This window comes from Microcaecilia unicolor, chromosome 13, assembly GCF_901765095.1.
Source record: "Microcaecilia unicolor chromosome 13, aMicUni1.1, whole genome shotgun sequence".
Classification (NCBI taxonomy): domain Eukaryota; kingdom Metazoa; phylum Chordata; class Amphibia; order Gymnophiona; family Siphonopidae; genus Microcaecilia; species Microcaecilia unicolor.
In genome coordinates, this window is record NC_044043.1 from 93,499,081 (window position 1) to 93,523,969 (window position 24,889).

A 24,889-nucleotide genomic window follows, 5' to 3' on the forward strand; every position below is an offset into this window, starting at 1 on the left:
CTTCATATTCTTGTGTGTCCCATCTCCCTTAGCTACACAGCCACCAGGCTCTGCATGACCTACAAGTGGCCCTTCAGCCCTCTCCTAATCAAACTTGGGATCCTACTAAAATGTATTTATTTATTTGATTTTCATTTATCCACTCCCTCTGCAAAATCCACTTGAGGCGAATAACAATACAGAATACAAACATAAACAAGCCTGTAGAAAATACATAACAGGCATCTAAATACTGTAAAGTTATTCAAATTAAACCATAAATCTACTGCCTACCCCACCCCATAAAAACAAGATCATCATCGGTCCCCTTCTAAATCAGACAATAATCCAACCAAGCCAAAACGCGGAGCTCTTCTCTATGCATAGAAGTGATTAGAATACTGACATATGCGTACGTAAAACCAAAATGCTGGCTAGGCACTAAAAATGCATCTAAATGCAATAGGAAAAAGAGAAGAGATCTGACATAACCGTCTTTTTCTGGTACGGTTGACACATATTGGGCTACATTCTATAAATAGCACCGAAAAAATGCTAAACACTATTGTATAAGCCACACCTACAGTTAGGCTTGGTTTAGAGAATAGCACTTAAGCCCAGAGGTCAGACTTAAATTTAGGCCCGTCCATTTGCCCCAGCAAAAATGTGGTGGAAATGCCTGCGCCTAAACTTAGGCGGATCCCCTTATTCTAAAATTGTGCGCATAACAAAAAAGCCATGCCCACGATGGGAGCTTATTGGCTAATTATTCAATTAAGATGTGCATAGAATTGACTAATTTATGAAAATACAGTAACCCCCAGATTCTATACATAGTGCCCAAAATTGCATATGCAAATTTCGGCGCACATCTAATCTGCACACCCAATTTAATTGAGTAACGATGCAATTATCACCAATAATTGTGTGCTAACAATTACTGGTGTTAATGAGCAACAATTTAGATTTGCGCGTGCATCTTGCTAAGCGCTATCCTATAAAGATGTATGTGCAAATGTTTTAGCGTGCAGGGCATGGCCATGGGACGGGCGAGTCAGGAGGGTTCACTAAAGATGTGCGCAGTATTATAGAATTCAGGGCATCTGCACCTAGTTTCCGTGCGAAGATTTATACTAGGTTTCAGTTGGTGTGAATCCTCGCACCGAAAGCTGGGCGCGGATCCCGGCACTACACTCTATTCTATAAACAGCACCCAACTCGAACCGCAAAGCGTGCATTTTTCTCGGCGCCCAAATTTGGGCACCTATTGCTGAATCTAGTCCATAATCTTTTTCCAATCAAACAGGGTCTGGGAATTTGTTGCAAGTGCAAATATTAACACCAGTCCTTACAAGACACCTCTTACTGGGAAAAGGGAACAAGCCAGACCGCTACAAATCCCTCACCTTGATCACAAAAAGAAGACATAGATAAAGCCTTACCAAACACAAAATAAAAGACCACAAATTAAAAATAGAAATGTGCAGATGAAAAAACTGCACTGGAGGCTCCAAGCCAGAGTCAGCCCTGCAGTACAACACCAGAGAAATAAAGACAGAAACGCATTTCCTCATGCACTGTGTAAAATAGAAAGGTATCAGAGATGCTGCATATTCAAATCACTAAAGCAAAAGCAAACTTTTTTGTTCTGCTTTTATTGTCTGGACAGCTCAGCCTCTTTAGCTTCTGCCCCCACGTTTTGCAGGGGCTGAGCAGGGTTTGGCCGACGATACTGCTTTTCCTCCTTGAGGGGGTGGGTGCGTGGGGAACCTCTATGGTGCTTTTGGGGTCTGCAGTTCTAGCAGGCGATGGAAAAAGTGCAGTACTCAGTACTAACAGGTACCCCCTGAAACCCCCCCCCCCCCCCCAAGTACATCTTATAGAAATTTCTTATTTCACCAGTGTCACATTTTGGAAGCCTGCCTCTGAAATGTGGTCACTGTATTAATCTACTTAGAGACATAGATATAAGAGTCAATACAGAGGCCACGGGACCTTTTATCTGACAAATAGATTAAGTCAGTGCAATAAGTGGGTTTGACCTACAGCCAAAGCCAGGAATGGCGACTCTGGTCTTTCCATAAAGATGGGAGTTTTCAAGTATAAAATGCACAAGTATTACTGTGCCCAGACCATCCAAACACAGAGGTCACACAACCTGTGCTGTCACCTCCCATATCCTCCACCCTGTCCCCAACCAGCAGTCTCTCTCTCTCTCTTCCATCCTCTCCCTAGCCAGCAACCTCTCCCTCTTGTCCTCCACCCTGTCCCCAACCAGCAGTCTCTCTCTCTCTCTTCCATCCTCTTCCCAGTCAGCAACCTCTCCCTCGTCCTCCACCCTATCCCCAACCAGCAGTCTCTCTCTCTCTCTTCCATCCTCTCCCCAGTCAGCAACCTCTCCCTCATCCTCCACTCTGTCCCCAACCAGCAGCCCCTTCCTCCCTCTCTTTCCTGCACATGCTGATCACATAATAGGCAACCTACATACTCCTCTTTGGTCCATTTGGCTGCTGCTGACATCAACACTTGCCCCAGATGTTTCCCTTTCCTCTGCCAACATCAACTCATTTGCCACCTTTTTTTAGCCCACCATCCTGGATGCCCACCTTAAACACCATCTCTTCCTGTGCTAAATATCGCCTTCTTGTGCTACTCCTTCAGTCTTTGTAGACGGAAGCTGGAAGAGGGTGCCAGATGTCCTGTTTCGTACAAGACAGTCCTTTTAAAGACGTGATTCTATGAGCTACTGAAGCATGGATAAGATGAAAAAAAGGTCCTGTTTCTCAATCTGGCCTGTGCTGGAAAACTAAAAGAATAGCATAGGAAAACTACAGATGGGAAGAACAAATGTGACCCTTGGGTGAAGAAAAAAAAGCACAAAATACAGCAAGGCTTGATGGACCCTATGTAACAGGTGTCCCCTTCCCAGACTCCCAAGCAAGAAATTAGAGACCACCATTGCAGAACAATTTATTTAAAATACTAGCCGTTAAGCCCGTTAAAATGGGCAAGATTTCCAGCTACCCTCCTCCCTCCGTGCCGGTCCCCCTGCACTGACCTGACAGCGCCTCTCACCTCCGTGTGAAAGCGCTGCAGGCAGCAGCAGATCGCTCTGCTGCTGCCTGCAGCGCTTCCACACAGAGGTGAGAGGTGCTGTCAGGTCAGTGCAGGGGGCCAGATACGGAGGGGGCGGGAGCGGCGGCGGGGATGGGGGGGGGGTGGAGGTTGATGTGCGCGATGTTCGTTTCAAGGCTCCAGCGGCAGCGTCCGACAGTCCGACTCCGCATTTGCAGGTGAGTTGGTCACTTGCCATTTATATGTTTGATATTTACCAGCACTATGCACAGTTCTAGGCAGGATACAGTTAAAAATATATATATAAGTAATTAAAACAAACAAATAAAAATAGAAAAGTCATCCGAAAGTAAGAATCGTAGCATAAACCTCCCAAAGCTGTAGAATAATGTACAAATTCATATTCATATCGTATTGTGAAAACAAAAGAGCTTCTGAGAGTTAAAGATCCATCAATACAGAGCTAAGTACGACTGCTACTGTCCAAAGCATCAGCCACTGGACCAGCCATCCATGGAGATCTTTTAGGACTGACAAGCCAATTGCTCACTCACTGTCTCGTCTCCTCTTCCTCATGCCTAGCGCAAAACCACAGCTCATATATTTATTTTATTTATTAGGTTGCATTTACCGCCTTTTTGAAGGAATTCACTCAAGGCGGTGTACAGTAAGAATAGGTAGGGAGAAGCAGTCATTTCATACCAACTGCCAGGGTGACTGAAGAAAGGAGGATGGCCAATGTAATACTGATTTTCCCTCCCTGAGACTCAGTCCCCAACTCCCGAGTGACCTTGGAGGAGTCGCTTTCCCTCCCCTCAGTCCCCGATTCATCTGAATAATCCCTGTGTCTCGGTCCCTGATTAAAAGGATGACCTGTTGTATTTTTATTACATATGGAGGTGGGGGGGGGGGGGGGGGGATAATAAATAAAATTAACCACGTTGCATATAACAAATAATAGCGACCCAAACTGAGGGCCCCTTTTACCAAGCTGCAGCAAAAGGGGGTCTGCGCTGGCATCGGTGCGTGCTATTGACGCGTTCCAGGGCCCCCTTTTACCGCAGCCAGGTAAAAGGTAGGTCTTTCTTTTCTGCAGGAAATGGCTGTGCGGCAAGTAAAGCACTTGCAGCGCGGCCATCTCGGGGGGGGGGGGGGGGGAAGCCCTTACCATCGCCCATTGAGGTGGCAGTAAGGGCTCCTGTACTAACCTGGCAGCAGGGGCGTAGCTGCTATGGGGCCACGGGGGCCAGGGCCCCCATAGATTTGGCCCTGGACCCCCTGCCAACAACCCTCTCAACCCCCCCCTCCTGCCGCCCACCGTCACCGTCCGTTACCTTTGCTGGTGGGGGACCCCAACCCCCGCCAGCCGAAGTCTTCTTGCTTCATTTGGTTTCTGAGTCTGTCTGACGTCCTGCACGTACACAACGTGCAGGACGTCAGATAGACTCAGAAACCAAACGAAGCAAGAAGACTTCGGCTGGCGGGGGTTGGGGTCCCCCACCAGCAAAGGTAGGCGATGTCACGGCGACGGCAGGCGGAGTCATCGGCGGGGGAGTGTCGGCAATGGCAGGTGGTGTCGGGGAACTAAACTAAATATATTTTTGTAGCGCCGGATATGATGGCGCCCTGGGGTTGGGTACTACCACTGGGATGCTGTGGTAGCCCGGTGCTAGTTCCTTTTTATTTATTTAACACATATATACCCCACATTTTCCCACTGGTTGAGGCTCAATGTGGCTTACACATAACCGTAGGTAGGCTACAGTTCAAAAAAGTACAATTAAACAATGTAATAGTAAGATAGTAATCAAATAGGTATCATATAAAACAGCAAAGATAATAAGATAATACAAGATAAAAGGGTCAATGAATTTTGTTGAAACCAAGAAAAGGTAATTTAGGTTGAGTCTGGAAGGTAAGCCTTCTTGAACAAGGTAGTCTTCAATAATTTTCTGAAATTTAGATGATTCTGAGTTGATTTTGGGTGGCAAATCAACCAGATCTAGCACGTATTCAGGAACTTCTCCGTAAATAATCCTGTGAATCAAGGTACAGACCTTAAAGGCGATACGTTCCTTAATGGGAAGCCAGTGTAATTTTTCGCGAAGGGGCTTGGCAGATTCGAATTTTGATTTTCCAAAGATCAGCCTCGCGGTCTGAAGTTTCTTGATTAGATGTTCTTTGCATCCTGCATAGATTCCACTGCAGTAATCTAAATGGCTTAATACCATAGATTGTATTAATTTACGAAAAACATCTTGAGGAAAGAAAGGTTTTATACGTTTAAGCTTCCACATCGAGTAGAACATTTTCTTTGTGGTGCAATTTACTTGGGTTTCCAGGGTCAGATTCCGGTCAATTGTGGCTCCGTGTTGGGCTTACCGCCGCTTTGTAAAAGGGGCCCTAAGTGTAAAGGCAAGAATAATGCCTTGCAATGAAGGAAAAAATGCAGTACAAATTCTGAGCAAGCATGACTGCATTCAAACAGATCTGTTCAAGGTTAGTCCAGAGCATACACACAAAAGCCTGAAACTGCAGAAATGACAAGGCTCGTAATGAAATACGAGTTTTGGTGAACCACCTTTTCATGGATATTCCCAAACCTAAAGCAGCAGCACCTACTCCTTCCCTCCCCCTAGAACAGTGGTTCTCAACCCAGTCCGGTTTTCAGGCTATCCACAATGAATATGTACGAGATAAAATTTGCACACGCTACCTCCATTGTATGCAAATCTATCTCATTCATAGTCATTGTTCAAGGTGAAGCCCCAACCTACATGTCTGACTTAATAGACTTACCACCCAGAAACACTAAAAGATCATCCTGAACTTTCCTTAACCTCCACTTCCCAAATTGCAAAGGCATAAAATACAAAGTGCTACACGCGTCAATCTTCTCTTATATGAGCACGCAATTCTGGAATAAACTACCACACAACCTGAAGACGACTTACGAGCTGACCGACTTCCACAAGTCATTGAAGACTTATCTCTTCGAAAAAAATCTATTGAAAGGATTAAAACACATGAAGTCCATGCACTGTTAGTACTGCATCAATACATACTCATTTATACTCCCATCCCCCGAAATTCTAACACACTCAAACCTTAACCTACAAGTAAAATGTTATAACCAAACGTTCTCTAGCTATTGTTCTGTAATCCTATCAGTATCCATTGTTTCTTCACTATTCCATTGTTCCGTTCCATTGTTTTATCCCTCTTGCGATACGTAGATTTTGTTTTTACTTTACTCCTCACAATGTAACCATAATCGAGTTGTAACAAATTGTACCTCCATCAATACAATGTATTGTAAGCCACACTGAACCCGCAAATAGGTGGGAAAATGTGGGATACAAATGCAATAAATAATAAATAAAATAAATATCCTGAAAACATGACTGCCTGGGTTATGTCCCAAGGACGGTGGAGAACACAGCCCTAGAACCTCAACTTGTTTATTTTTTGGTTCCAACTTTTCCTCTTGTTGGTGTTATTTCCAGGTGGGGCCTGAGGGGGCCGGGGCCCCCGCAGATTCACCCCAGGACCCCCCTCCCGGCGAACCCGCCCCCGCCGCTGCCTACCTTTACTTTTGCTGGCGGGGGATCCCACTCCCCGCCAGCCGACGTCTTCTCAGTACTTCCTGCTCTTCAATTTGTTTGCTGACGTCCTGCACGTAATTGTACGTGCAGGACGTCAGACTCAGAGAACAGTTCTGTTCTCTGAGTCTGACGTCCTGCACGTTGTACGTGCAGGACGTCAACAAACAAATTGAAAAGCGGGAAGCGACTAAGAAGAAGACGTCGGCTGGCGGGGAGTGGGATCCCCCGCCAGCAAAAGTAAAGGTAGGCGGCAGCGGCGGCGGGTTCGCGGCGGGAGGGGGGGCGCCGGGGGGAGGGCTAAAATGTGCCCCCTCCCCCCGGGCTCTGGACCCCTCTCCCACGGAAGGCTGGCTACGCCCCTGGATCGTACATGCCCTCTTTTGTATTAATCGTTACATCCGATTGACATAAACCATGTTTACGCCTATGGCCATGCCCTCTCCCCAGCTGGATTCAGAAAGAATATACACTTCCACTGTGCAATATTTATAACCAAAGTGTTTTGAAAATGTATCAGCGAGGAGGTTGTTTCAAAGCATGCCGTGATGGAAAAAAATGACATAGGTTTTTAAAGCATTAGGAAAAATGGTGTGTAGCTCCTAAGGGATGTCATTTATGAAAGACAATTTCCCAGTCAGAAAACCCCTGTTTCTATGACAACCTTCTAGTCCAGCAATGGGAAACCCACAGATTCAAGACTGTGCATCCAGTGTACCAGGATCTCCCTCCCCAGGAGCCACCGCTGCATTCCACGGAGCACAACCATGTACACAGCCCGGTTCTGTATCCTCAGCTTCCCAAGATCTTAGGGTACGATTAAAAGGAAGACACTAATAGGGAGCAGTGCTGTAGCCATGGGTGGTGTGCCCACCCAGTTTTGCTTCAGGCCCACATCATTAGTATAGCTGGCAGGGATACTCCAGTCCCCAGCAGCTGAAAAGACCTCTCTGGCGTTCCCTCCCCAGGTGGTCTCATGTCCGGAGCAGTCAGCAGAATGTTCCCAGCTGCCGACACCGGCACTCCCTCTTCCCACGCATGCTTGGTTTAATTGGCACCCCCGCACATGCTCAGTTCAACCAGGGGATGCTGGTTGAAATGAGAATGCGTACCGGGGAGCTGGAGATGTGCCACTGACTGCTGCGAGGATGAGATTGCTTGGGGAGGGCTCCAGAGAGGATTCTTCAGCTGGTGGGGCCGAGGGATCCCCACCAGCCAAAGCATTCATTTTTTAAAATTAACTAATTAATTTATTTTATTTATTTATGGCATTTGTATCCCGCATTATCCCAAAGAAGTTCGGGTTCAATGTGGTTTACATCAAACTTTTAAAGAAAATGGCAATAAGAGAACTTTAAAGAAAATACAAAATAATAATAATAGGTAAAAAAACATCCAAGCAGTAGGATGACTCATTTTGAAATAAATTAACGAAAAGAATAACAATCATCAACAGTGGTGAGGAATTCACTAAATAAGAATGCTTTTAACAATTTACAAAATTTCAAGTAGTCAGTAACATATCTGAGTGATTTTGGTAGGGAATTCCTGGTAGCTTGGCATATGAATACAGTGATACCTCGGTTTTCGTCGATAATCCGTCCGAAAACAATCGGCGAAATCCAAAACCGACGAAAACCGAGGCAATTATTTCCTGAGCGGGAGACCGCATGGGTCACCCTTTGTTTTTGCAAAATTAGCAGCTAGGGCACGTGGGCATGCCGGCGAAATCCGAGACAAATTTTTTGCGGAAAAAAAAAAATTGACGAAGTCAACGAAAACCAAGGTATTACTGTAGATCTGTAACAAAGATTTTGAGATTACAACGTGGAAAATGGAGAAGACAGTCTTTCGACGTCGGATGAGCATTACGTAAAGGTAATTCTATCAAGTATTGCATATAGTCAGGTAAAAGACCAAATAAATTTTGATAAATACACATAGCGTAAAGGTAATTTTTACATTTATTGGAAGCCGGTGCAGTTCGATTAAAAGAGGAGCTGACTTGGTGAATCGAGGGGCTTTACGTATGAGACGAGCCGCAGTATTCTGACCTGTTTGAAGTTTTTTTTTATAAGAGAGACTTTTAGGCCTGAGTAAACAGCATTACAGTAATCAAATTTGGATAGCACTAAAGACTGAACTAAAGAGTGAAAAAGCGAGTTAGAAAAGACAGGCCTCGGTCTTTTCAAACTCCACAGAATCCTGAGGTTCAAATGATAGGCACTGGTCAATACTTATTCTCAAGATTTTTATGGTGGAAGAAAATGGGTAGGACACATTATCAATAGTGAAGTTTCATTAGTTCATTGGGCAGAACTGGTTAGGATCAGGAACTTTTTTTAATCTAAAATTGGCAGCCCAAGATTCCATCAGATCCAAGCTGGACTTCATTCTAGGCAAGATTTCATTTAAGTTTTCTTTAAATGGTATGTAAATAGTGACATCATCAGTGTAAATAAAGGTATTAAAGCCATTTGATTCCAATAATCTACCTAGTGAGACCATCATTATATTAAACAGAATGGGAGAAAGGGGGGGATCCCCGGGGCACCCCACACACAGAGAGCCAGGGTAGAAATGTTGCCAGATAAAATTGAGTGTCTTGACTTTAAGAAACCATTGTAGAATTTCACCACAAATGCCAAATTGATCCATCAGACTCAGTAACATTTTATGGTCAACCATGTCAAAAGTGCTGGACATATCAAATTGTAAACTCAAAATTTTCTTGCCCAAACTTAGGTCCATCCTGAAATTGGTTACTGCTTCAGGGGCAGGAATAGCAGGCAGACAAGAAATGCGTGTGTCGTACCCACCCAGTTCACCCCCAGGTCCACCCAAAAATTGAAGTCTGGCTATGCTCCCAGGGGGTCAACAGGGATCCCCCCTGGCTCCCGAGAAGGAGCAGAGGATGCTGGCAATTAGAGAAAAGAGACGCTTTGGTGATGGAGAAGAACCGATGGATAGGGGAAGGCGATCAAGACCACTTTACTATAGGCCAACTAATCCACTGCATATCTGGACGTGGGTAATTCTATACAGCACATCTACCTGGACCTATTATACAAGGTGAATTGATTTGCACTTTTCTGACCACTGACAGGTCAGTTATGACCCATGAACTGCATAGCTAATGGCTCAAACCTAAAAATGCCTGAGAGCTGCATCTTTCTGTACTTTCTGCTGAAAGCTGTGAATTTGAGGTCATGCTGATCTACAGCAAGGAGCGCTCTTCCCCTCCCTGAGAGTTGGTGCCACTGACTCTACATCACAAGGACACTAAGAATGTATACACAGTTTGAAAGTGAAGATGTGTTGAGGTTACTAGACACAACAATGATAAGACCTGGGTCTTGGAGAAATTCCTGTAACAAAATGACAGCTACAATCTCCTGTAAAAGAAACCTTGGACTTGTTATAAGATGCTGTGCTCCATAACATTCAGATAGTGTGTTCCATTCTATGTAAACAATGCAGTAAGACAGAAATTAGCTGAAGTTGCAAGCTGCATGATTTGGGAGGGAATTAATGCCCAATCCATTGTACAAAAAGGTATATAAGGCACTGTTGTATTGTAGTTAGGCAGAGGCTGAGATGATCAACAGTGAGTAAATCTTTACAGCGGTGGTCTCTCTCTCCCTCTCATAACAAGTTGCTATTTGTTATTGCCTGTTTGCTTTGTTAATATCTGGATTGGTAAGGAATAAAGACTTTCTCCTTGGAAGGAACATAGCTTCTGTCTTCTCTGCCACCCCATATCTTGGGGGTGGCTGGTCCACTATATCTTGGGGCAGATGTAAGGCAGAAACCCTATTGCCCCACTTGTCCAAATGGTATATTTCTTATGGTAAGTAGAAGGGTCAGAGAGAGAATTCCCACATATTACAGCCTCCTCTAAGACTAGGTTATCAGAGGGGACCACATAACCACAGATTCCACGAAAAAACCCCAAAAGGAAACGTGGTTGCCTACTTTTCTTTATAGAATACCAGCATAAAATGCCAAAAAAACATGCCCATATCCAAAGCATGATAGGATTCTATAATTTATTTATTTCTGAACTTTTGATATGCTGCACATAGGCATCTAGATGGTTTACACAATAGTGGTAAAATGCGTCCTCCCCTTCCTACACGCCTTCTAAACTCTATCCATGTGAATACCGCCTCGGCAAACTATGCGCCAGCACTTTTAGACACCGCGTAGCCCGAATATTGGCATTTATGTGTGTTTGTTGATTGATTTCTGTTCCACTATCACAAGGTGATGGGGACCCAATCCAGGTCCAAATTTTGAACAGCAGACGCTATCTTAACCTCTCTCTCTTTTCTATCGATGTATTTGTATTTCCTTTTCTTCTCTTTGGCTTGTATTTGATTTATTGTAAACTGCCCAGATTGGGGGCGGGGGGGGGGGGGGCAGTGAATTGATGGGTAAGTCAGAACATACACTACCACAAAAATTGGGAAAATTTCACAAAACTTTTTTTTTTTTTTATAAACACCAACAAAATTGTGAAAATCAATTATCACTTATGACCAGCAATTTAGCATACAAATAATTTGCTTTTGCATAACTTACAAACCAAATACGTGGAGGAAAAGACCTCAGGTGTCCCAGCAAATGTCCATAAATATGATAGGATTAACTTCACTGCCAACTCGGGGTCGCTTGTAATTGCTGGTCAGAAAAACTGCTACACTGAAATCTTTTTCCTAATGCTAAACTCTAAATGCACATTGCAAAAAAAAATAAACAAACAAACAATAACGGGAAAAACAGCACTTATCTATGGGATCCTGACGGGGACCTGTTTCACATTAACATAGTAAATGACGGCAGAAAAAGACCTGCATGGTCCATCCAGTCTGCCCAACAAGAAAAACTCATATGTGCTACTTTTTGTGTATACCCTACTTTGATTTGTACCTGTCCTCTTCAGGGCACAGACCGTATAAGTCTGTCCAGCACTATCCCCGCCTCCCAATCACCAGCCCCGCCTCCCACCACCAGCTCTGGCACAGACCGTATAAGTCTGCCCAGCACTATCCCTGCCTCCCAACCACCGGCTCTGGCACAGACCGTATAAGTTTGCCCAGCACTATCCCTGCCTCCCAACCACCGGTTCTGGCACAGACCGTATAAGTCTGCCCAGCACTATCCCCGACTCCCAACCACCAGCCCTGCCTCCCACCACCGGCTCTGGCACAGACCGTATAAGTCTGCCCAGCACTATCCCCACCTCCCAACCACCGGTTCTGGCACAGACCGTATAAGTCTGCCCAGCACTATCCCTGCCTCCCAACCACCGGCTCTGGCACAGACCGTATAAGTCTGCCCAGCACTATCCCTGCCTCCCACCACCGGCTCTGGCACAGACCATATAAGTCTGCCCAGCACTATCCCCGCCTCCCAACCACCGGCTCTGGCACAGACCGTATAAGTCTGCCCAGCACTATCCTCGCCTCCCACCACCAGCTGGCTCTGCCACCCAATCTCGGCTAAGCTCCTTAGGATTCATTCCTTCCATTAAGGGTCCTGTTTACTAAGCCATGCTGTAGGCACGCAAACATTTTAGCTCACACTAAAAATTAAAATGCACTAATGATACAGACACCCAAAGGAATATAATGAGCATCTCAATCGTTAGCACGAGATAAAAAGTTTGCATGCCTACAGAACTGCTTAGTAACCAGGGCCCAAAGGTTCATCAGGGGATCAAGACGTGCTGATATTACTCAGGCTCTCGTAGTCTCTCTCTGACACAGCTTCACAGGGTTCAAAAATAATCTTGATCCCCTGATAAAGCTTTATGTGAAACGGGCCACCAAGGACAAGATTGCTTACACTGGGATAATTTAAATGTCATGTGCCATGATGCTTAAACCTGTACAGGGGTGCACCAGCTAGTTGTGTTTTTAGGATATCAGACAATGAATATGCATGAATCAGATTTGCATGCAAATAGAGCCAGAGCATTCAAAGCTCTCTGGTGCATATTTTTGTAAATGCCCTGAAAACCAGACTAGCTGGGTGTGTCCCAAGGACAAGGCTGACAATCAATGTTTAGAAAAAGAAATAAAACAAAACAAGGGGCATCTTCTAAGGTTAGGTAGGAGGGGGGGGGGGAAGATTCTACCCATTTGCAGGAACTGATCTTCTTCTCAGTGGGAAAATGCAAGAGTTACAAACCGAAAAGTTCAAAGGGATGGAAAGGAGAAGAGATTCTGGATTTAGTTCATGCCTTCTTCAGTTGTAGTTACATTCAGGTACACAAGTGTTTCCCTGTCCCCTAGTGTGAGGGAGTAGATGGCATAGTGAAGAACACTCCCTCACTGGTGCAGTTTAGCCACCTTACAGCAGGTGGCGCTAAATTGCTGAGTCAGAAGGGCAGGGCTCAGACCAGGCTACAGTTAAATGCCCCCGAGGTTGAACAGATCAAGGAGACCCCAAATGCAGAGGACTCCCAGGGTGTTCCCCTTGGCTGCCGAACCTGGGGAGAGCCTGGGAAAGAAGAGCAGCCTTCAGCAGAGATTGTTACCCTGTAATTACTAGAAGCAGAGGCTTTAGTGAGGTAGGAGAAGTTTCCTTGAAACCTCAGAGTTAAGTGAGTGCGTATTGACAAACCCTGTGAAGCTGTGTCAGAGACAGACTACAAGAGCCTGAGTTAAGAAGTTACTTTGTATTTATCCCGTGCAGCCTGTTAGGGATAGTGTTACAGGGACTTCCAATAAAGCACCAAGTGATTGTATGGTTAGTATCTAGCAGGGGTGTAGACAGACCTCGCGGTGGGAGGGGGCCAGAGCCTGAGGTGGGGGAGCACATTTTAATCTGCCACCCCGCTCCCTTCCTCCTGACGTCCTGTGCATGCTCAGTTTCACTTAAAGGAGCGTGCACAGGACATCAGGAGGAAGAAAGCACAGGGCAGTGAACACGGCGCACCGGAGACCGGCGCTGAAGAAGGCTTCAGCTTGCGGGGGGTTGGGGACCTCTGCCAGCAAAGGTATTTGGTGCTGTGGGGTGCGGCGAGGACACCGGCACTGAATAAGTCTTCAGCTGGCAGGAGTTGGGGGCTCGGATGAAATCTAGGGGGCCCAGGCCCCTGTGGCCCCACCTGGCTATGCCACTGATAGCCTGTGGAGAGAACATACTTGGGAAATCTTTATTTTTGAGTTTTATTACTTGTTTTACTTGCAGTCCTCTGACTGGCTATATTTATTGAGGGCTCCCTGCCTCCTTATGAGGTCACATTACCACACAAGTATGCAGGGCTCCTCGGGCAGGACCCAGATAACTGCTCTAATGCTGAGGCCAGTGGTGTAGCTAGGTGGGGCCACAGGGGCCTGGGCCCCCTCAAATTTCTTCTGGGCCTTTTCTCTAGCCCAGATAGATTTCAGCCTCTCAAACGCCTAATCCCATACCTTGGTTTTATGCAGCCCTGGCAGGAGGTAAAATGATTTCCTTTTGGTTAGGTTCTTTTTCATTAGATGAAATACATCTTTAACGAGAGGGTGGTGTGATGGATGCTTGGAATCACTAGAAGTGGAAGTGACCAAAACAATGACGAAATTCATGTGGGCTTGGGAGAGATACAGAGGGCAGCAGTAAGGGCAAGGGAGGGAGATGACCAAAGATCAACTAGTGTTTGCAGGGGCAACTGAACAGACTCGGTGGGGGTTTGGGGGGAGAGCAAGTGGCCCTTATCAGCCCTCAACTCTGAGTTATTGCATGCAGATAAAAACCTTTCGGGTCATCCTGTTTGCCCCATAAATTTGGTCAGGGCAATGCCTTTGATGCAAACACCATAAGGAGTAATACTCTAATAACTCATATCTTCAGCATCCCTCTCACATCTGCTTTTTCAAAAAGATCTGGACCATCAAATCGGGAGAGCATTCAGGTGAACCATACCAGCAAAGTCCATCCGAACCAGCTCAGGCTGATCATTCCTCCAAATATTCTATTTTCAAAAGATTTTCCTATCATTGCTATTCATAATATCTTTTGTTTGACTATAGTCAAAAAATAAAAATGTAGAGCACTTATCTGTATGAAGGTACTAGTTAAATGATATGTGGGATTGGGAATTTGGAACTGAAATAACAGCTTCATACAGATAACTGCTCAGTTGGGCTTTCAATTATAATCTTTTGATAATTTAAAGTAGTCAAACAAAAGATACTATGAATAGCAGTAATAGGAAAATCTTTTGAAAATAGAATATTTGGAGGAATGATCAGCCTGAGCTGGTTCGGATGGACATTGCTGGTGTGGTTCACCTGAACGTTCTTCCGATTTGACGGTCCAGCTCTTTTATAAATAAGTAGATGTGTGAGGGATGTTGAGGTTCAGGCTGCAATGGAAATATCACAGCTTGAAATTCTGCAGGATATCGATCCTTGTCCAAGATTTGTGATCTTCCCATTCTGCGTGAATGAGTATCTTAATCCAGTTCCTGCCCCTTCTCTGCTACGTCATACCATCTTATCACCAAGCAGGGATGTGCATGGGTGAAAAAGCTGGTTCATTTTCCAATTCTCTTTCCCAATTTTGGGATTTTTTTTTTTTTGTTTTGTATCAAACTTTTTGTTAATAAAAATTGTAACATGCATTAACCCCTGGATTCTATATAGGGAGCCCTGAGTTTCGCACGCAAATCTGGCCATATTCCGATTTGCGCACGTAACTTAATTTGATAACGAGCCAATCAGTGCTGATAATTGGATGCTAACAAGGCATTGTCAGCACTAATTCGAACATACCTAAACCTCCACTACCCAAATTGCAAAGGACTCAAATACAAAACCGCCTATGCATCCAGCTTCTCCTATATAAGTACACAACTATGGAGTGCATTGCCAGAAGCTGTGAAAACAAATCTACGACCATCTAAACTTCAGGAAATCACTAAAACCCCTACGTCTTGCCCGATCCTTGGCCACCTTTAAATCTAGACTGAAAGCCCACCTCTTTAACATTGCTTTTGACTGGTAACCACTCGCCTCCACCTACCCTCCTTCCTGTACACATTAATTGATTTGATTACTTTATTTTTTGTCTATTAGATTGTAAGCTCTTTGAGCAGGGACTGTCTTTCTTCTATGTTTGTGCAGCGCTGCGTACGCCTTGTAGCGCTATAGAAATGCTAAATAGTAGTAGTAGTAGTCTCTTGTAATCAGAGGTGATATTGTGATGTCATAATGCCTCAGGCCACCAATAAGAGCCAACCTCATCAGTGATGTCACAATGGCTTGATTGTCCTATACTTGGCTCACTTTTATTACATAGCTCTTTGAGCAGGGACTGTCTTTCCTCTATGTTTGTGCAGCGCTGCGTACGCTTTGTAACGCTATAGAAATGCTAAATAGTAGTAGTAGTAAAAACCAACCTGTTCAAAAAGGCTTACCCTACCGACCCACCATAAATCCCTACACCCGGCAAAACCAATGATCGACCTGGACAATCCACTACCTTCCCTCTCTTCGACCCCCATGGGGCCTGAAACACACCTACCTATTCAACCACAACAAAGCCTGTAATTGTTTCTCTACCGGACTTGGCGAACGCCTTTACGGGACTATGTAAGCCACATTGAGCCTGCAAATAGTTGGGAAAATGCCGGATACAAATGTAGCAAATAAATAAATAAATAGAATTTACACACACTGCTAGCTAAGTGTATTCTATAATATAGTCCACGTAAATTCTAGCGTGTAGATCCCAAAACGGGGCGTGGCTATGGGAGGAGCATGGGCGAGTTGTGGGCATTCCAAAACTTTACATGCAGCATTTGAGAATAACCCACTCCGCACCTAAAGTTCGGCATGGGCGTTTACACCAGGTTTTCATGGTGTAAATGACTGTGCCTAGATTCTAGTCGCGTGGATGGATTTAGGCGTATACTGTAAGCCACGCCTAACTTCAGGCACGGTTTACAGAATACGCCTAAGCGTGTTTTCCTTCGGCATCAATTTTTTTTAGGCGAAATATATAGACTTAGGTCCTAAATGTTTAAGATGCTCTAACGAACTGAGGGGTCCTTTTACTAAGCTGTGATAGAAGGGGAACTACGCTAGCGTCAACACATGGTTTTGACGCGTGCTGAGGCCTCACTTTTACTGCAGCAGGTAAAAGGCTGGCCATTTCGGCGGGGAGCCCTTACCACCACCCATTCAGATGGCGGTAAGGGCTCCTGCGTTAACCCAGTGGTAACCGGGCAGTGATTACCATCGGTTAAGTTCCAGCGCTAGAAAAATCAAACAAATTACTATAGTGCTAGAAATGGCGAATGCTGGGGGTGGGAACTACCATTGGGCTAGTTCCGGATTGGTGCGCTGCAAGTTAACCCTTTAGCAAAAGGGCCTCTGAATTACAGAATGAGGCAGGGACAAAGTTTGTCCCCGTTCCCGCCCTGTCCCCATCCCCGCAGGCCCTGTCTCTGTCCCCGTGGGATCTGCCCCTGCCCCGCAAGCTCTGTCCCCAATGTCATTCTCTATTCTGAAAGCACATTTTAACAATTCAACAGCTGCCCAAACTCTTCTGTTACTTTGACGATACTTGGCTACCATCATGCACCCTGTATGCTTCTGGGGCATTATGGGGGTGATTCTATCACAGGGCACCTATATTTAGGTACCACTTTCCTTTACAGAATACCAGGGCCAACGAGAGAGGGGGGGCAGGGGGGCAAAATTCCCCGGGCCTGGCAAGCTTCTTCTTGCTGCCTGCTTCCAGGTCTGTCCTCACCTGCTCCTGCGTGCTGCCCAGGACCTGGATAATTGCATTAGCGTAATATTGCGTTAATGCAATCATCTGGGTCCTGACTCCCAGCACGGACAAGAGCAGGAGAGGACAGACCGTGGGAGCAAGCATGCAGGAAGCAGCTTGCAGGTGCAGGGCCCCCCCCCTTGGAGGCAAAGGCAAAAAGGTAAGGGGGCCCTACAGAATCCAGCGTTAACAGGTGAAATATGTACCTATAATTTAGGGGCTTACACCAACCACAAAGGTGGCCTAAGAGCTCGTGCCTCAATGCCAGAGAAACACCCATGCAGTGCGAGTCCCACCCATGTGTACATCTCCCTGTAAAATAGCTGCTCTGTAAGAGATATAGATAGATACATAACTACATAAGTATTGCCATACTGGGAAAGACCAAAGGTCCATCGAGCCCAGCATCCTGTTTCCAACAGTGGCCAATCCAGGTCACAAATACACGGCAAGATCCCAAAAATGACCAAAACATTTTATACTGCTTATCCCAGAAATAGTGTGTTTTCCCCAAGTCCATTTAATAACGGTCTATGGACTTTTCCTTTAGGAAGCCGCCCAAACCTTTTTTAAACTCCGCTAAGCTAACCACCTTTACCATATTCTCTGGCAACGAATTCCAGAGTTTAATTACACGTTGAGTGAAGAAAATGTTTCGCTGATTCGTTTTAAATTTACTACATTGTAGCTTCATCGCATGCCCCCTAGTCCTAGTATTTTTGGAAAGCATGAACAGATAGATAGATAGATAGATAGATAGATAGATAGATAGATAGATAGATAGATAGATAGATAGAATTTCCAATTAGGCAGAATTGGGGCATTTACATGCATTATGTGCACGTGTTTATTAAGCCATTATTCTAATCATTAAGCACATATATGTTAACATCCATTTTAAAGAATTACCCCTATACCCACTGCCCTGCCCAAAGGCTGCATTGCCCCTGTCTAGTGCTTCCTTTATCCACACCTTGTTATTTCCTGATGTTTCCACATTGTAATAATGATTTTAACCTTAAACAAACAGGTGTATAGATTGTATATTTTATTTTTCTGTTATAAAAACAATCAAAATTAAGGTTAGACAAGCTTATGGTTTTCTTCCAAGGTGTGCAGGCTGGCATTGAAGGGGACAAGCAGGCCCCACTGCCCCCTACCTGAAGCCCATCACCCAAGTGTAACAGTGGGGCAGCATTAACAGGTGCATGAATGCAGGAGCCATGAGGGGGGTGGGGAAAGGCTCTGAATGGATGGCGTAATTTAGCAGAAAGTGCTGCTGGTTTTCTTACAGCAGTGGGTCTAAACCTGTAGGCTAATTAAAACCTGATGGCAGGTGGCTGAGAGAAATCAAGGGCTCACTTCTGTTCTCTCAGCATCATGATCAATGCTCCAGACGCTGCCTTACATGAAGGGACCTGGCATTATAATTAAGATCATGTCAGGAGAAACAGGACTTTGACACAGGATGCTTACACTGTAGTCTCTTGTTTTCTAAACATAAAGTCCTCAGTGGAAAACTTGAGATCTAGAGGCATCTGATTGCGTGGTTGGCGATTTGCCTGAAAACGCCTGAATGGCAGCTGAACACAACACGCTCTCGGTTTTTCTGCGCTAGGTTTCTAAGAAAGAAGGCTGAGTATTTTGCATATGCTGCCTAAGGAACATGTAGAGAAGTGTGATGGGAATGACAGACCTCCCACAAAAATCAAGTGACAAATAACCGAAAGACAGCAAGAAATAGGTTAATTTTCTCCTAATTTCACAACAAGGCACTTTCCCACCCACCATCTGCAGGACAGGTGGGCCACCTTCTAAGTATTCTCTCCTTATTTTGCAAACTAACTTGGCTGAACTTTGCTTTAAAGGGAGACAGTAAATAAACATAACACAAAATCCTCATCCCACATGACCAGCCTTATAATGGGGTATTACTGGCTCAGGGGAATCTTAGGTCAGGACTTCCTGAGAGAAAGAAATAGCTGACATAGTAACATGCATAGTAACATAGTAGATGACGGCAGAAAAAGACCTGTACGGTCCATCCAGTCTGCCCAATAAGATAACTCATATGTGCTAATTTTTGTGTATACCCTACCTTGATTTGTACCTGTCCTCTTCAGGGCACAGACCGTATAAGTCTGCCCAGCACTATCCCCGCCTCCCAACCCCCAGCCCCGCCTCCCACCAGCAGCTCTGGCACAGACCGTATAAGTCTGCCCAGCACTATCCCCGCCTCCCACCACCGGCTCTGGCACAGACCGTATAAGTCTGCCCAGCACTATCCCCGCCTCCCAACCACCAGCCCCGCCTCCCACCACCGGCTCTGGCACAGACCATATAAGTCTGCCCAGCACTATCCCCGCCTCCCAACCACCAGCCCCGCCTCCCACCACCAGCTCTGGCACAGGCCGTATAAGTCTGCCCAGCAGTATCCCCGCCTCCCACCACCGGCTCTGGCACAGGCCGTATAAGTCTGCCCAGCACTATCCCCGCCTCCCAACCACCAGCCCCGCCTCCCACCACCGGCTCTGGCACAGACCGTATAAGTCTGCCCAGCACTATCCCCGCCTCCCACCACCAGCTGACATCTGACCTATTTTTGATACTGTTTCACGTAGTTCTATTATTAGGTTTCAATTTACTTATGTTTATTCTTGATTATTTTACTATTGTTATGCTGTTAAAATTGTATATGTTAAACTGTACCTGCTGTACATTGCCTTGGGTGAATCTCTTTGTAAAGGCAACTAACAAATCCCAGAAATAGTAGTAGATGATGCATGTAAAACCCTCCCTACTGCAACATTGCTGACCCCACTTCCAGGATGGTTTCACTGCAAGGTCTCTCTATACACCCACCAGCCCCTTCTGGTGAAGAAACATTTCTAGCCATACCCTCTCCAACTTTATCATGACCCTGGTTCTAGATCCATAAGACCTATGAAATGAAGGCTTCCCAGCACGTCCAGAAATTACCTGCAACTCCTCAAAGGCCTCGTCCATGTTGGTGACCTGGTGCTGCTCGTGCAAGGCAGGTTCATCGCAGAAGAAGCAGACGATGGTCCTGTCTGTGAGACAGAAGAGCTTCACCTTCTCGTGGTCCTTGCAGGGGAAGCAGCTCCTCTGGGCATTGAGGATAGCGTCCAGCGGGAAAGCTGAGTAGCGTTCCACAATGTTGGACAGCTTCAGGCTGGGGGAAAGCGTGGGGTCCGAGAAGGTCCTACGACACTCCGGGCAATCCCGGGTGGTCTGGTGCTCCTGTCTGCACCAGTGCTCGGTGATACACTTCCTACAGAAGTAGTGCTCACAGCCAAAGCTGACAGGGTCCTGGTAGATGCTCAGGCAAATGGAGCAGAGCAGTTCATCTTTGAGACAGCAAGACATCATTTAGGCACCATCCACTCTCCAAGCCCTGTGGAATCCTCTCTGCATTCAATACTGAAACCAACCTACTGGCAGCCAGAATCCTGAGACCCAGTACTAAATGGTGCAGGGACCACACATACACAAACCCAGAAACCCACCATCAAACTGTTATGGCTACTACATACACACTCCCCCCTCTCTCTCCTACCCAGAAACCCTATACTGGTACCAGAACCACTGTCACACCAATGAAATCCTGAGTAAAAGAAAAAGACCCTTACTACACAGTCAGCTTGCTCTGCAAACTGGTACAGCAAAAAAAAAGTACTGTTCACTAAATAATCTCTGATCGTCTTTCACTCCCCAGTACCAAAACCCTCTTTGTTATCTGGGACCCCTGCATGCAACAACAGCTGTAGAGAAAAAAAAAATCGGACAGCATTTATTTCACAGTCTTGCCGGTTGCGCTTTCTCACCAGTCACCAAAAAAAAAAAAAAAACTTTTCCATTTTTCCTTCGAAACGGCGCAAATCAACAAATACATTAATAAATAAAACCTAGACAATGAACACAGTAGTGAGAAAATGAGAAAAAAAGAAATAACCTTCCTTATTCCTTGTGCGTTCAATTAAAGGCAAATTCAATGCCCCGAACAATCTCCCGTCCACAGGCAGAAACGTGCCCCAGCTGCAGCGGCACAGAAGAACAATAAACGTGCAATCGGTTTGGCAAAAAGCAATACAAAATACGCAAAACTAAGGACTGTAATAAATAAAAAAGGCCAGATCGGACCTTGCCAACTTCTTACATAAACAGCCCCGTGTCCCTTGCATCACCAAGGGCTCCTAATACCCTTCCAGAATGCCCATTAAAGCCTAACGTTGCCCGCCCAGCCCCAATCTGCCCTGCAGCCCCCAACACCCAAGAATCAAAGCCTGTCCTTGCCAGACTGAGCTGACCCTCAGATCTGCCCTCCCCCACCCGTGCCCCCTCCCAGGTAGGTCAAGGTGGTGCTGGAAGTGCCTGCTCCCCGGCCTAGAGCTACCTCCGGACCCCAAGCCCCCAACCCAGGACCCCGGGACCCCTAGCAGCTTCTTCCCATTCAGGAAGCGGAGAAGGATTGAGACTAAGCCCGGCTCCAACCAAGTGCAGACTTGCTACCGAGGACCAGAGGGGGGGGGACCCTTGGGATTTACTGCGGTTATAACCCTCGAGACCCCCCCCCCCCGGAAGGCCACTATGCAGGGTAAACATGAGCCATAAAACCTTTGGGAAGAAGCATGTGTGGGGTAAGAAGGGGTGTTACTGTCCAGTGAAAGAATACAGGAACATTACAAATCCCGTGCCCCCCTCCGCGCTGAATGGTACGGTCTTAATTTCCTCATTGTTCTGTACAGCACTGGTTTAGGAATGGGCGGCCGGTACTAGTAGAAGACACAGATTTAAAGGGATCCTACCACAGACTGTCCAACCTGCCACCCGGAGGGATGGGGAAAGACGTGAGCTAGAGAAAGGAAACGGGAGGAGGATGAGAGAGAGAGATTATCGAACGTTCCTTAATCTACACTTTCCCAGTTGTAAAGGCTTAAAAATACAAAGTAACGCATGCGACCAGCATCTCATACTTCAGCATTATGGAATGCATTGCCTACAAACTTGAAAACAATTAACGAAATAGCTGACTCCCAAATCACTAAAAACCTCTCTCTTCAAGAAGGCCTACCAAGAGAACTCATAACCTAACTCATCCTTGGCCACCTTTAAATCTAGACTGAAAGCCCACCTCTTAATATTGCTTTTGACTCGTAACCACTTGTAACCACTCGCCTGCACCTACCCTCCTCTCTTCCTTCCCGTTCACATTAATTGATTTGATTACTTTATTTATTTTTTGTCTATTAGATTGTAAGCTCTTTGAGCAGGGACTGTCTTTCTTCTATGTTTGTGCAGCGCTGTGTACACCTTGTAGCGCTATAGAAATGCTAAATAGTAGTAGTAGTCTCTTGTAACCAGAGCTAATATTGTGATGTCATAATGCCTCAGGCCACCAATAAGAGCCAACCTCATCAGTGATGTCACAATGGCCTGATTGTCCTATACTTGGCTCACTTTTATTACATAGCTCTTTGAGCAGGGACTGTCTTTCTTCTATGTTTGTGCAGCGCTGCGTACGCCTTGTAAATGCTAAATAGTAGTAGTAGTAGTAGTAACTCAACCACTCCTCCACTCCACCCTAACTCTCAACATCTGCTTTCCTCTATCTTTTTAGTAATTCTTCTTATTATCCCCTTGAGCTCATTGTAACTCCAGTTATATCATGTAACCTGTATGGTGACGCCATAACAAAGCTCTGTAAGCCACATTGAGCCTGCAAATAGGTGGGAAAATGTGGGATACAAGTGCAATAAATAAATAAATAAACCCCTACAGAGGGGATAGGTGCCAGCTCTGTGGGTACTTGAGCAAACTCCTTGATTGTGTCCAGGGAAAGGAGATTTTTCACTGGGTTTAGCATCCTCAATCAATTTGAAGAGTTGAGAAGACTGAGATAGAGTGGAGTAGACAGGAGAGGAAAGGCCAGGTGGAGGCCTACACCTTGTGGCTAGCACAGAGAGGAGATTGTTTGATCACCGTCTCGTTTTGAACCCTGATAAGACAGTGGCTAGCTGGATTACAGGCTCATTATGTCTTCCATCAGTAAACCATATTTTGTTCAGTAAGCACATGACTACAGTCCCCTCAGGGGTCCTTTTTACTAAGCCGTGGCAAAAGGTGGCCTGCGGTAGTGTGGGTGTGTGGTTTTGGTGTGCGCCGGGCCAGTTTTTACTGCGTCTGGGCTGTTTTCAATGGGCTGGGAAAAGGACTTGCGGGTAAAATTGAAACCATTGATCTCGCAGTAAGGGTTCACGTGCTACACGTATGGTGACTGCCAATTAATGCAGGAAATGCTGCCCACGGTAGGAAATAAAAAATAATGGCCGCTTGTCCCTAGTAATTGAAAACACAGTATCGAAGTGCCACCCTCCACTGGCAATGCAGTCGGAGGACCTTCTGCTCAGCTTAGAGGGAACAGTGAATGCAAATATAATGATAAAGAAGAGCCAACCAAAATCCCGAGATAATATATGTCTCTTAAAATAGGAAAATCAACCCCATCAACTGAAAAATTAATGGAAAAGAAAGAAGTAGATGAAATAGTTAAAACTAAAATCTGTGTTTTGGCCAAATTCAATCCAAATTTATTAGCTGATATCCTGAGACAAACTGTTACAAATTCCATTGCAGTAGAGATAAACATTTCTATAGGAAAAACAAAATTGAAGATTATCTATGTACAGGCTGTAGGTTACTCCTAAACAAGAATGTAGCCTACAAATGGGAGTCATAGAAATATTGGACATTGTAGCCAATAAGACCAGGCTTTGTGGAACTCCTGTCCATATTTCTATCCCAGTATAGTGAGCAGCCTTGCTGAATCTGAGATCGCCTAAGAGTCAAAGCGCAACAATGATTTTGCTACTGAGAGAAAAACATGTGATTTATACTAAATTTAACCCGCCGATTCCAAATATGAACTCAGGATTTGCCTGATACATCTGGATTTTAAGTTATAGATGCAAAGCCTATTCACTTATAATATTAATGCATTATATATTGGAAATATTCCAACGGACATGCCCGGACCTGTCCGGCGCGCTCAGGCAGGTCTATTGGCTGATGTCAGCAGTAAGTATATAAGGCAAGATGGATAGACGCAAATGTGTTAACGATCTGGACAATTTCTGCTACATATGTGGCAAATACACTGATCAGCGCAAGAATCATAGTAACATAGTAACATAGTAGATGATGGCAGAAAAAGACCTGCATGGTCCATCCAGTCTGCCCAAGACAAACTCATATGTGTATACCTTACCTTGAATTTGTACCTGTCCTTTTCAGGGCACAGACCATATAAGTCTGGCCAGCAGTATTTCCCGCCTCCCAACCACCAGTCCCGCCTCCCATCACCGGCTCTGGTACAGACCGTATAAGTCTGCCCTCCCCTATCCTCGCCTCCCAACCACCACCCCCTCTTCCCCCCAACTGCTCCG

General features: G+C 45.5%; 1 protein-coding gene across 1 annotated transcript in view; it reads right to left on the reverse strand.

Moving 5' to 3' along the window:
* The window catches only part of TRIM62 (tripartite motif containing 62), a 57,930-nt gene extending 36,231 nt beyond the window's left edge, over positions 1-21,699 (reverse strand). Inside the window, exon 1 of the mRNA XM_030222435.1 lies at positions 20,406-21,699. Coding sequence (XP_030078295.1) covers positions 20,406-20,816 — 411 coding nt within the window. The 5' untranslated portion in view covers positions 20,817-21,699. The remainder of the gene's footprint in view (positions 1-20,405) is intronic.
* Between the last annotated feature and the right edge of the window lie 3,190 nt (positions 21,700-24,889).